General features: G+C 36.6%; 1 protein-coding gene across 1 annotated transcript in view; it reads right to left on the bottom strand.

The window, feature by feature from the left end:
- Positions 1-374: 374 nt before the first annotated feature.
- Positions 375-13610, bottom strand: part of SPRED1 (sprouty related EVH1 domain containing 1) — a 114164-nt gene continuing 100928 nt past the window's right edge. The window contains exons 5-7 of the mRNA XM_065940461.1: positions 12318-12470; positions 6744-6845; positions 375-4234 (exon numbers count right to left, since the gene is read on the bottom strand). Of these exons, the coding sequence (XP_065796533.1) occupies positions 3584-4234; positions 6744-6845; positions 12318-12470 (906 nt within the window). The 3' untranslated portion in view covers positions 375-3583. The remainder of the gene's footprint in view (positions 4235-6743; positions 6846-12317; positions 12471-13610) is intronic.

The raw sequence follows: 13610 nt of genomic DNA, 5'->3' as shown, positions 1-13610 counted from the left end.
ACACCCAATCTTAAAACACATATTCCAAAGTGTATCACAAAACCTAAAGTAAATTTCCATAAAATAAACATCCTTAAGCTTCTCTGAATCTGGCGGGAAGTACATGTTTCCTGCATTTTGGAGACATATAAATAATAAGAATCATCTCTGTGGTGTTCACTTAAGAGGGGCTGGGGAGAGAAAAAGCAAAAGCAAGACTTACCCAAGATATCAGATGGCACTATACACATGAATTGAAAGTGCATTTGTATTACTTCAAAAGTTCATTTTAGGCACTGCTGAGTAACCAATGAAAATAGGTAGTTTTAAGTTTTCCCCTTTAAATTCTAACCCTTGCCCAATTATTATCCCAGAGACACACACACTCTCTGAAGTTGTCATGATGAAATACAGTGACGTTTATTTTTTCTAAAAAGTTCTCCCTGTCTGGTAATGGGAGGAAAAGAATACCATTTTAGCAATGGCTTTTACAAGTTAAAAGAATTGGTTCTATAAATGCTTCGGCACATCCATTAAGTTTGATTGCCAGTTCCAAATATTGGTAAATATTTAAAACAGGATACGTAAGAAAAAAAGTGCTTAAAATCTTTCAGGACCAATAAGACACATTAGGGAAAAGACTGGTTTTACAGTTCTTTTGAGATATTTCTTATTCCTGCTTTCTCCATTTGGAGGTGGCTGCCCCTTAAATAGCCCTTTACTGGCAGTAATGATGAACCAGAGCCCAACTGTCGCCTCACGTATGGTCCATAAATCATCCAGCAGGTGGTGCTGAAGTTACATACCTCGCACTTCTTCAGAAATCAAGTGATTCCCCTGTCAAGTCAGAGGAAAATCATCTAAGAATTATTAATTCTGAATAAGCCATCAGATCAAAGCCTTCTCGTTTTCACTTTTAGTATTTACTATTACTTAAACAGTTTTGCTTAGCCATTTGCTTCTACTATCAGACTAAAACTGAAAAGAACGACTTTAGAGGACAAGCCAATTGGCAGTGTCAAATCTGTATGCAGACTGAGAAAATGCTCCTAAACATATCTATACACATGTTTAAGGATGAGAAACTTAACCTATTCGTTTGTTTTCACATAATAATTTTAATTTACTCATGAGAAAATTTCCACATAAGGGATTCAGGTAACATTATGAGTTAGCCTTCTAGACTGCTTTGGAACCTTGGTGTGTTAAAACTATAAAGATTCAAGGTAAAATGAAAACCATTTCATCACCATAGTTTTTAATGAAGAAACTTGTTTAAAAATTGTAAAGGAAAAATTGGGTATGGGACGGAAAGATCTTAGCAGCAAAGTGGTTAAACACACTGAAAATATTAATGCACAAACATTAAAATATTAAAGCATATATGTTGCATATAAAATACAGTACAGAACCAGGAGTTGCACTATACTGATTAGTGCTCAACAGAAGAAATGATTAAATTTGTTCTTCCCAGAAGTATATACACAGTTCATTTCCACAGCATTTTCCTATGTAGCCAGCAAGTTATTTTCTTCAGTTATTCACACCTGCTCAAACCTGAATTATAACCTCAGCACTTACAAATATGAAAATTCAGTCACAAGGAAAACCAGTATTTCCATTTTATCAAGAAAAAGTAATTTTGAAAGTTAACAGTCTATTCTAGGAAACCAAGTTTAGCTGAAAACTTCAGGGATGAAGATCATCTGGTGTAGCAGCATCCAAATATATAAACAGTAAAAATAAGACTTAAAACTGCTGCTACGGTGTCATGTTTTGGACTTAGTCAACCAATTGATTTTTAGTACAAAACTAGAAATAACCTCTTCTTCATAACATCTATAGTTATCAATATATTTTTCTTCTTTTCAATGTGAAATAATACTTCAAGATGATCTATATACACAATGTTGTCAGTTCAAGCTGTCATATAAATATAAATGCTTTCTTAAAAAAAAGTATTTTACAGACAGATAGTGTTATGTACATTGTTCAGTTTGATCTGGGGCAAAAGAAAAAAGCTAACACAAGCTTTTCAGTGTGATATGTAAAAAGAATGATTATGTAAATGACATTTTAAAACCTGCATAGAAAATGAGCTTCAAACAGTAGTGTGATTTTAATTTTGATCATTTCTGAAACTTCAAGCCATTAAAAAAAAGGCACACTTCTCAACTTTATCCCTTTAAGGGAATGTTCTTTAGGAACCCCTTACTTGGTTAGAGTTTCAATGTAACACTTAAAAAAAAAAAGACAATTTGACCCCAAAGTACTTCAAACAGCTTGGTGGAACATTTATGCAACTACTTTGCAAATAAAACATCCAGTAGGACAATGCTCTGCAAGAGAATATAAATTTAAACATACAAGATATTTCATTCAGGATGTTGGATTAAATAGTTTGCTGGGGTAGTTTAAAACACTCTTTAGCATAATTTTGCTTCTGGTCAGTTTATAAAATAAAAACGAGAAAAGTTATCATTGTTATGTGATAATAAGCACTGAGGATTAAGCTAAAATATTATTAACACAGCTGAACATATTCTGGATTAGCAGAATGATAAGTGGAAATCTCAGGAGGAAACTGTTTGACTAACTATCCAGTTGCACTTTTCACCTTGTAAAACATTTGTAAATGCAATATACTTTTTTGAAAGGAGGAAATTCTGAAAGAAAACAACTTGCTGGTTGAATACCACAAACAAAACAAAACAACCCAAAACCTCACTTTTTCTATAATGTTTACTCAGTCTCTTTTTATATAAAAATAAGTGTTATGTTCCCATCATAACATTAGACAATTACATCTGTGCTTAAAAAAAAAAAGTTGGTCACTCAAGGCTATTAGAATATTTTATAAGGATTTTAGATTACCAGAATGTACAGATATAACTCAATATAAACTGTAGCCAAAGGGAAATGACAATGAAAATATAAAATCATTCACATGGAATAAAAATGTTATTAACTAGATGAGTAAAATATTCAAAATATATGGAATGTGACAGTAGATATATGTACATCTACTTCAGAACTAGGAAGGGGAAGAAAAGCTTTATATGTAATAATTCGTACCTTTTATTTAGTTAAATATAAACATTTGTTATTTATACATAAAACTGCTTTCAAAAAACAACTAATAAATGATTTAGTTGCACTTGTTTTACTTCTTACAATTCCCAAGTGTTAACTTTTCTTAGATTGAAATCCAACTGTCCCCTAGTGCACTTTTAGTTTATATCTTAATGAATTCAAACCTTTAAAGGTCCCATCACCTAATGCATAAATATACAAAAATGCCAAAAAAATTTAATCCCTTTTAGTTGGATCATATTTTAACTTCACTTTATATTGCCAATAACCAGAAATGGTGTCCTTTTGAAAATATTCTTGACAACCTGTAACAAAACATGCCATGCACTCCAGGGAAAAGGGCATGGCGAGCATTTGTGAAATGCCAAGAACTGATGAGTTCTGCTTCCTCCACGTGTGGCCCCAAGGATACCAGGCAAGACTGCATAATGCTTGCCAAAAGCTTCCACAAATCCAAGTTAGCTAATTCCTGGACACAAAGATTTTAAGCTCATTTCGGCACTGGATGCTTTCATCCAGCAGCTTTATGTTTCCCACCACAGCACCCACACGCCTCACCACAACGATGGCACATTCTCAAAGGGACGTAGCAGCACATACATGGTACAATGAAAGACAAAGCTACTAGGGCTAACCATCGTAAGCAGAACTTGTCATCGCTAGTGTCACATGAACAGGGGTCAGAGAAATCTCCCTCTGAGTCTGACATACAATGATACAACATGCTCTCTGCACAGAGCATGCAACTAACTTGATATATGCATCTCTTAATAGGGTCTGGAGCATCCTGACATTTTCCCCTGCCATTTTCTTCATGATTAAACCTTTCCTGGCAGTATACGCAGCGAGAACGTTCACCATCTTCTTTTCTTCGTTTTGACTTCTTAAATTTTAATGAGGAAGGCTGTGTCTTAAATACCACAGAGTCTTTGAGTGAACTTAACTTAGTTTCATCCCCACAAGAGTACAGATAGTCTGATTTTTTACTGTCTGGTTTAGAAAACTGAACACTGGAGTCAGTATCATCTCTCTCCAGGTCATTTTTCCACATGTCGGGATGTCTATAGTCTGCATAGCGACGTATTAAGATATCGCGAGGGTTTATTCTGACAATCTCATCCTCATCTTGAAAGCTGACATGTCGAATTGATTTCAAAGGGACCTAAAAATGAAAGAGATGAAAATTGCAATAACAACAGTGAAGATTAATTTTATTGCCTACTTGCCTGGGGCACAGTGCCCAGATATTTGGTCAATTAGTTTGCAAGTTTAAGTGAAGATGTTTCTTGGATGTTTCCTGGATTAACATTTCAATGGGTGGACTATATAAGCATAGCAGATTATCCTCCATGACATAGGTGGCCTTCATCCAACCAGTTCAAGGCTTTAATAATACAAAGACTGACCAAGAAAGAGCAGGAAAGAATTCTGCCAGGAGACTGCCTTTGGATACAGACTACAGCTCTTGCTCGGGCTTCAAGCATGACAGCCTACTCTGAAGATTTTGAATATGTACCTATGCCATCATATGAGTAGGGCCTCCCAGATAGAGAGGGCTTCCCAGGTGGCTCAGTGGGAAAGAACGCACCTGCCAAGCAGGAGAAGTGGGTTTGAGCCATGGGCTGGGAAGATCCCCTGGAGAAGGAAACGGCAACCCACTCCAGTATTCTCGCCCGGGAAATCCCCTGGACAGAAGGGCCTGGTGGGCTACGGTCCATGGGATTGCAAAGGAGTTGGACATGACTTAGAGACTAAACAACATCACATAAGCCATTCCTTAAACCAAATGTCTTTCTCTTTATATATATACATATTGTTGGTTCTGTTTCTCTGGAGTACCCTGACTCATACAGATTTCAGTAGCAAGGAGTGGGATGCTATGCTAACAGAAGTGTGGTAATGCCTTTGGAACTGGATAATGGGTAGAGGCTGAATGAGTTTTGAGGTGTGTGTTATAAAAAGCCTAGGTAATCGTGAAGAAAAGCTTGGTAGCAACACAAACGTTAAAGGCGTTTCTGGTGAGGATCCTGGATGGAAACGATGAATACACTGTTGGACGCTGCTGGAGAGATGACCCTTGTTATAAACTGGCAAAGAATGCAGGTGAATTGTATTCTAGTGTTTCATGGAAGGCAGAATTTGTGAGTGATGGACTTGGACATTTAGCAGAAATTTCTAAGAAAAGACCTAAGGATACAGCCTGGTTCCTCTTTGCTGTTTATAGTAAAATATGAGAGGAAAGTGATAAACTGAAGTGTAATTTTAAAAACAAAATAGAACCAGAACTTGAAGCCCTGGAAAATTCTCAGGAATGACACTATCACCAAGGGAGTAGGGCCACTTCCCTCAAGGGCCCAGGGGAATTTTGCCTCAGGATGAATCAAACTGAGTCTCACTCACACTTGACTTAGATGGTATTTAGATGAGATCTTGGTGGTGCTACTGATAAAGAACCCACCTGCCAATGCAGAAGACATAAGATGTGGGTTCAATCTCTGGGTTGGAAGAATCGCTGGAATAGGGCATGGCAACCCACTCCAGTATTCTTGCCTGGAGAATTCCATGGACAGAGGAGACTGGTAGGCTACAGTCCATAGGGTCGGACAAGACTGAAGCAACTTAGTATGCACACACTGGACCTAGAGATGGTACTAGAATGGGTTAAGTCTTTCAGAGTATTATGATGAGGTGAATATATTTTGCATGTGAGAAGAGGGACCAGAGGGTAGAACACTATGAGCTGAATTGTGTTTCTTCCAGTTTCACATGTTGAGGCCCCAACCCCCAGTATCTCAGAATGTGACTGCATTTGGAAATAGAGCCTTTAAAAAAGTGATTAAACTAAGGCCCTTGGGGCAGGCCTTAACCCAGTTTGATTGGTGTCCTTATAAGAAAAGGAAATTTGGACACACAGAGAGCGAGACACCAGAAATGTGTGTTGAAGAGAAAAAAAGGAACACAATCAGAAGGTGACCACTGACAAGCCAAGGAGAAAGGCCATAAACCCAAATGTATCCACACCTTGATCTTGGACTTCCAGTTTCTAGAACTGTGAGCAAATATATTTTTGTTGTTCAAGGCACTCTGTCTGTGGTATTTTATTATGACAGCCCTAGAAAACTAACACAAAGTATACGTATTCATGGTTTGGCTAAACAAGTCTCTGAAAATGACGGAAAAGCACACCATACTCTTCCACCTTTCTGGTAGGCTGTTTCAGGCTAGGGGGGAAAAGTACATCTTCCGGGCATAAATCAAAATGACCGTTCCCTTCACCCATACAAGTGACTAGTGTGACAAGACACAGTGACTAGTTTGCAAGTAAGCCCATGATTTAGACCGGACTTCCAAACTTTCATTGTCCAGATATTTGGAATTGTGGCTAAAAAAATTCCATGTGTGGACTAAAGGTGGAGTGATGGATGCAGAAAGTTACAACAATTCCTATTGGTGATAAACACACTGTGACAATCTCCCAGACTCAAGCCAGAAATCTGGAGGAAATTTAAGTAATGAGGTTTAGAAGTATATATAAAAAATAAGTAAGTTTATAACACTAAAAAATAACTCTAATACAATTCAAGTACATGGAGAATTAGAAAGACTGGAAATTTCACTTATATGTTAATTAGTTACATGCCAAATCAGAGGATAAAACTAAGATTTCTTACCTTATTTTGGGACTTTAGGCCTCCACATTCCTTGGGCATTTGCCGCTGTCCATATTCTATACTTCTGTCCTGAATGTCTAGGCCTGGATGACTGAACATTATCTAAAATACAAATAATTCCTAGTTAAGTGACAAAAGAACACATTTCTTATTTTGTTTTTAATGAAACTATATATGTGTATTTCAAAACTCCATATTCTATTCGTAGTAAGGTTTTTCAAAATGGTTTTAATAAAAAGCATTATTTGAGTCATCCTGTTTATTATTGAAACTCAGATCTTTCTCAATACATTTAAAATGAAATTTAAAAAGTAGCACACACTTCACTTCTGGTTTCAGTTTCAGCATGTAAGGAGCTTGAAGTTGCCATTCTGCTGCAATTACAAGTAAAAAAAAAAAGCAGAATAACAACAAAAAATATCAACAACTCTTCTTAGATCCATGAGAGAGGAAGACAGGACAAACCCCACCCCTAAGACTGCAGAGACTCAGTAGAGATCACCATGGAAACCAGTGTCAGGGTAGGGGAAAAAAAAAATCTCAACTGTTAATTGACAAATTGTTGGAGGCTCAGGATAGACAACTGGGAGTTAAACACTCCTAGGGACGTCCCCAAACTTCTGTCAGTCTGCCTCTCACAGCTCAACCAAGTTCCCACAGTAAATACCAGAAAAATCCCTGCATGCTCCCAGCACGGAGGGGGGAAGAACCATTATGAGGTATGCTGGAGCACTCTCTGCAACAAGGCTTGTCCTCAGGAAACACTAATGAACCACAGCTTGACCTACTATGGTATCATCAGAGTCAGGAGAGGCCATATACCCAACCCTAGTCATTACAAACCATCTGATCCACCTAAAGGGGGAAAAATATATATATATAATTGAAATGCACAATCCAGAGGGAAAGCCTTAGACTTAAAGACTGAGACCTAATCACAAACATAGAATGCTTTCTTTTCTCACACACTTTACCACTGTATCACTAAAGGCTTATTTACAGCAGTTCCTTTACGCAGCACATTATGTCTAGCAATCAAAAAAAATATTAAAAAACACACCAAAAGGCAAAAATATATTCTGAAATGTCACAACAAGCATCAGAACCAGATATGACAGGGATACTGGAAACAGCAGACTAGGAATTTAAAACAACTATGATCAATATGCTAAGCACTCTAATATAGAAAGCAAGATAGAATGCAAAAACAAATGAGCAATGCAAACAGAGAGACAGAAATCCTAATAAAGAATACGACCACCCACCTGCCCCAAAACTAGAGATCAAAAGCACTAAGAGAATGAAGAATACCTTTGATGAGCCTAGTAGACTGGACATGGCTGGGTAAAAAACCTTTGAGTATGTGAATATAGCAATTTCCAAAATTGAAAGGAAAGAGAACAAAAAGTGGGGAAAAAAAGAACAGAATATTTAAGAATGGTGCAAGAACTATAAAATGTGTAATTTTGTAAATATACACAAGACAGAATGATCAGAAGAAGAAAAAAATGAAAATAACAAAGAAATATATGAAATAATAATGACTAAGAATTTACCCAAACTAATGTCAGATGTCAAGTCACAGATCCAAGCAGCTCAGAAAATATCAAGCAGGAAAATGAAAAAGAAAAGAAAAGCATCTAAGCATAAAATTTTCAAACTATAAAAAAAAAATCAAAGATAAAAAAATTCTGAAAGATGCCAGAGGAAAAATAATTTACTTTTAAAAAATAATAACAATGGACTTCTTTGCAGAAACCATGTAAACAAGAAGAGTTAAGTGAAATAGTTAAAGTGGTAAAGAGAAAAAGTCCTCCAACCTAGAATTATGTATCCTATAAAAGTATCCTTCAAAAGTGAAGGAGACTGGTGGCAATGTATTAGTGCAACTACTGTGGAAAAGAGTATGAAGGTTTCTCAAATAACTAAAAATAGAGCCACCATATGATCCAACAATTCCACTTCTGAGTAAATATCTGAAAGAAACAAAACCACTAACTCAAAAAGATAGACACACCCCAATATTCATGTGAAAGTTAAAGTCGCTCAGTTGTGTCCAACTCTTTGCAACCTCATGGACTACACAGTCCATGGAATTCTGAGGCCAGAATACTGGAGTGGGTAGCCTTTCCCTTCTCCAGGGGATCTTCCCGGCCCAGGGATTGAACCCAGGTCTCCCTCATTAGAGGCAGATTCTTTACAAGCTGAGCCACAAGGGAATGGTCATAGCAGCATTATTTACAATTGCCAAGATATGATGTGTGTACACACACACACACACACACACACACACACAGAGGAATACTACTCAGTCATGAAAAAAGAATGAAAATTTGACATGTGCACCAATATAGATAAACTTGGAGGGTTATTTCACTAAGTAAAATACATCAGGCAGAGAAAAACAAATACTATATGACATCACTTATATGTGGAATCTAAAAAATTTAAGACAATATTGCATATAACAGAAAATAAAGAGACTCACAGATACAGAAAACAAGTGAGTGGCTATCAGTGGGGACAGGGAAGGGGTGGGCAGCATGTGGGAAGGGGATTAAGAGGTATAAGCTATTATGTAAAAACATCTTAAGTGAAAAAAAGATCAGTTTTTAAAAAGTGGGAGAGAAAGACTTTCTTAGGCAACAAAAATTTGAGGAAATTTCTTGCTGGCAGACCTGCCTTATAAGAAATGTTAACAGAGGTTCCTTAGAGAGAAGGAAAATAATATAGGTCAGAAACTTGGATCTATATGACAATGGAAGAGCATTTTAGGAGAAACAAGAGAAAATAATATAAACTTTTAATTTTCTTATTCTTAACTGAGCTAAGAGAGAGGTTTGCTCAAAAATCAGCATATATTTACATACCTATACATATACAGGTATATGCAAATGAAGTGAAATGGATGACAGCAATGATAGAAGAGATAAAAGGAGGATATAATAAGGATTACTGCTAATACAGAGTTCACCTACTATCTGTAAAGCAGTTTAGTGTTGTTAAAGGAAAAGTAAATGAATGAAGTATAATATTCCATGCTGCTGCTGCTGCTAAGTTGCTTCAGTCGTGTCCGACTCTGTGCGACCCCATAGACGGCAGCCCAGCAGGCTCCCCCGTCCCTGGGATTCTCCAGGAATGAACACTGGACTGGGCTGCCATTTCCTTCTCCAGTGCATGAAAGTGAAAAGTGAAAGTAAAGTCGCTCAATCGTGTCCGACTCTTAGTGACCCCATGGACTGCAGCCTACCAGGCTGCTCCGTCCATGGGAATTTCCAGGCAAGAGTACTAGAGTGGGTTGCCATTGCCTTCTCTGAATATACCATGCTACCAATAGCGAAAAGAAAATACAAGTACAGACAGAGGGAGCTTCAAAGCAAGGAAAATTACCAGTGATAAAGAAGGGCATTATAAAATACAGGGGTTAAATTCCCCAAGAAGACATAACAATCTTTAATGTGTACCTGCTTAACAACACGACATCAAGTTACATGAGGCAACAACTGGTAAAACTGCAAGGAAATGGATATACCACTTACCATAGCTGGAAACTTCAATATCCCTCTCTCAGAAATGGACAGACTCAGCAAGCAGAGAATCAGTAAGGGAAGAGGTGAACTAAACAACACTTTCAAACAAGTGGATACAATGACATCTAAAGAAAACTTTATCTAACAAGAGCAGAATACATATTTTCTCAAGCTTACATGGAACATTAACCTAGACAGACCAGTCTGGGACATAAACAGACCTTAAAAAACTTAAAAGAGTAGAAATCATACAATGTGTGTTCTCAGACCACAGAGGAATTAAACTAGAATTCAATAAGAGGATACCTGGAAAATCCCCAAATGAGTAGCAGTTAAACAACACAGTTCTAAACACAAGGGTCAAAGAAGAAATCTCAAGATATATCAAAAGTATTTGGAACTAAAAAAAATGAAACACAACTTATCAAATGTTGTGGGAGACAATGACAGTAGTGCACAGAGGGAAATTTATAGCATTGAATATATTTTTAGCAAAGAAGATCTAAAATTAATAATCAAAGTTTCTACCTTAATTGTTCAAACTACCACACAATTACATTCATCTCACACACTAGCAAAGTAATGCTCAAAATTCTCTTCAGGCTTCAATGGTACATGAACTATGAACTTCCAGATGTTCAAGCTGGTTTTAGAAAAGGCAGAGGAACCAGAGGTCAAATTGCCAACATCTGCTGGATCATCAAAAAAGCAAGAGAGTTCCAGAAAAACATCTACTTCTGCTCTGTTGACTATGTTAAAGCCTTTGACTCTGTGGAACACAACAAACTGTGGAAAATTCTTCAAGAGATGGGAATACCAGACCACCTGACCTGCCTTCTGAGAAATCTATATGCAGGTCAAGAAGCAACAGTTAGAACTGGACATGGAATACCAAACTAGTTCCAATATGGGAAAGGAGTACATCAAGGCTGTATATTGTCACCCTATTTATTTAACTTATATGCAGAGTACATCATGAGAAATGCTGGGCTGGATGAAGCACAAACTGGAATCAAGATTGCTAGGAGAAATATCAATAATCTCAGATATGCAGATGACACCATCCTTATCGCAGAAAGCTAAGTAAAGAGTTTCTTGATGAAAGTGAGAGAGTGAAGACGTTGACTTAAAACTCAACATTGAGAAAACTAAGATCATGGCATTCAGTCCCATCACTTCATGGCAAATAGATGGGGAAACAGTGACAGACTATTTTTCTGGGCTCCAAAATCACTGCAGACGGTGACTGCAGCCATGAAATTAAAAGATGCTTGCTACTTGGAAGAAAAGCTATGACCAACCTAGACAGCATAATAAAAAGCAGAGACATTACTTTGCCAACAAAGGTCCATCTAGTCAAAGCTATAGTTTTTCCAATAGTCATGTACGGATTGACAATTGGACTATAAAGAAAGCTGAGCACCAGAGAATTAATGCTTTTGAACTGTGGTGGTGGTGAAGACTCTCCAGAGCCCTTTGGACTATAAGGAAATCCAACCAGTCCATCCTAAAGGAAATCAGTCCTGAATATTCATAGGAAGGACTGATGCTGAAGCTGAAACTTCAATACTTTGGCTACCTGATGCAAAGAACTGACTCATTGGAAAAGACCCTGATGTTGGGAAAGATTGAAGGCGGGAGGAGAAGGGGACAACAGAGGATGAAATAGTTGGATGGCATCACCAACTCGATGGATATTAGTTTGAATAAGCTCCAGGAGTTGGTGATGGAGAGGGAAGCCTGGCATGCTGCAGTCCACGGGGTCACAAAGAGTCAGACACGACTGAAAGACTGGACTGAACTGAACTGCACCTTGGGAAACGAGAAAAAGAAGATTCAATCAAAGTAAGGTAAAGAAAAGAAACAATAAGAATTAGTGTAGAAATCAATGAAATTAAAAGCAGGAAATTAACGGAGAATATTGATGAAACCAAAAACTAGTTCTTTTAACAAGATCCACAAAAGTGATAAGCTTCTAATCAGGTTTCTAGTCAGACTTATTGGAAAAGACCCTGATGCTGGAAAAGATTATTTATTTTCTCACCTGATTTGCTTGGCTTCGCAGGTAGACACTTCTGGCATTCAGACCTTCAAAGGGAGAAGGTCTTGAGCTTCTGTAAGGCTCACTGGTAACCACGGTATCTTGATGGAAAAGATGATCTTTCACTAGAGAACTGGAAGTATCTTCTTCAGCTGCCTAATGGGAACAATCCCCAACTCATTAGTTGCCAGAATATGAAAACAACAACAAAATAAAATACCTTCATTAGCAAGAATTCAGCATGTTGGTCAATACGTAGCACCATCACTGTGTATGGCAGTTCCCCAAAATCAAATGTACATTATGAAGTCATGTAAAAATAAAAGAATAGGAATTAAAAAAAAAAAAAAAAAAAAACTCAACTTTATGAGCAAAATGGACCATCTTATAGAAAACAATATAGGATAAATCAGAAGGCTAACCATGCCATGTGACAGATATATCTGATTACAGTAAAGCTGTTAACTAAAAGTAATATGTACACAGAAAGTGAAGAAATTATAAGGAAGAAAATGCAAATCAGTAAAATTGTTACTTTGAAAATTTTCTGTAAAAACTGTTTTTTACACAGTACCAAGGACTGTATTGTATGATACAACGGATCAAAGAAGGAAGATAGTAGTCTATGATCTTGTTCAATAAGGGAATGAATTAATTAGCCTGAATTTGTGGATTACTTAGAAGGATTAAAATCATATACAAGACTTAGGGAAGGAGATATGTCAATCAATGACAGTCATGAATGAAATGCTTTGAAATTTCATAAACAATATTTCTGTGAAATAAATACTGAATAGGTGAAACTTAGCACATTAGAAAACACAAAGTCCTGAAAAGGTTTTGTTTCTTTTAAGAAATGAGATAACTATTGCCATTATTTTTCCCATTAGTATACAGTTATCTGGGAAGAAACAGTGACAACCAAGTAAAATGACAGTAATACTTTTACTGCCTCATAAAATATTTATAGTAATCATAACAGGGCTAATATTTTTAAAAGGAGAAACCTTTACAATCTATTTTATAAAAATAAAAAACATTAAAATTTGGCTTATTTTAAAGTTAAACAATAAAACTCATTAAATGGCAAGATATTATAAATTTATAAATGCACATAATGGCCCTTGCTCTGAAACCAAGTAGTTTTGTGACATTTCATTTCTCTGGAACTCAGTTTTTTCAATTATTAAATAATTATAATACCTATTCAGTTTTATTACATGGACTATTGTAAGGATTTAGTGAAATAATATATATGAAAATACTCTGAAAAATTAAAGCTGCTATTTTATCAGG

Source organism: Muntiacus reevesi, chromosome 7 (genome assembly GCF_963930625.1).
Source record: "Muntiacus reevesi chromosome 7, mMunRee1.1, whole genome shotgun sequence".
Classification (NCBI taxonomy): domain Eukaryota; kingdom Metazoa; phylum Chordata; class Mammalia; order Artiodactyla; family Cervidae; genus Muntiacus; species Muntiacus reevesi.
The sequence above is the reverse complement of the archived record's forward strand: the minus strand, read 5'-3'. Positions and strand labels throughout refer to the sequence as shown.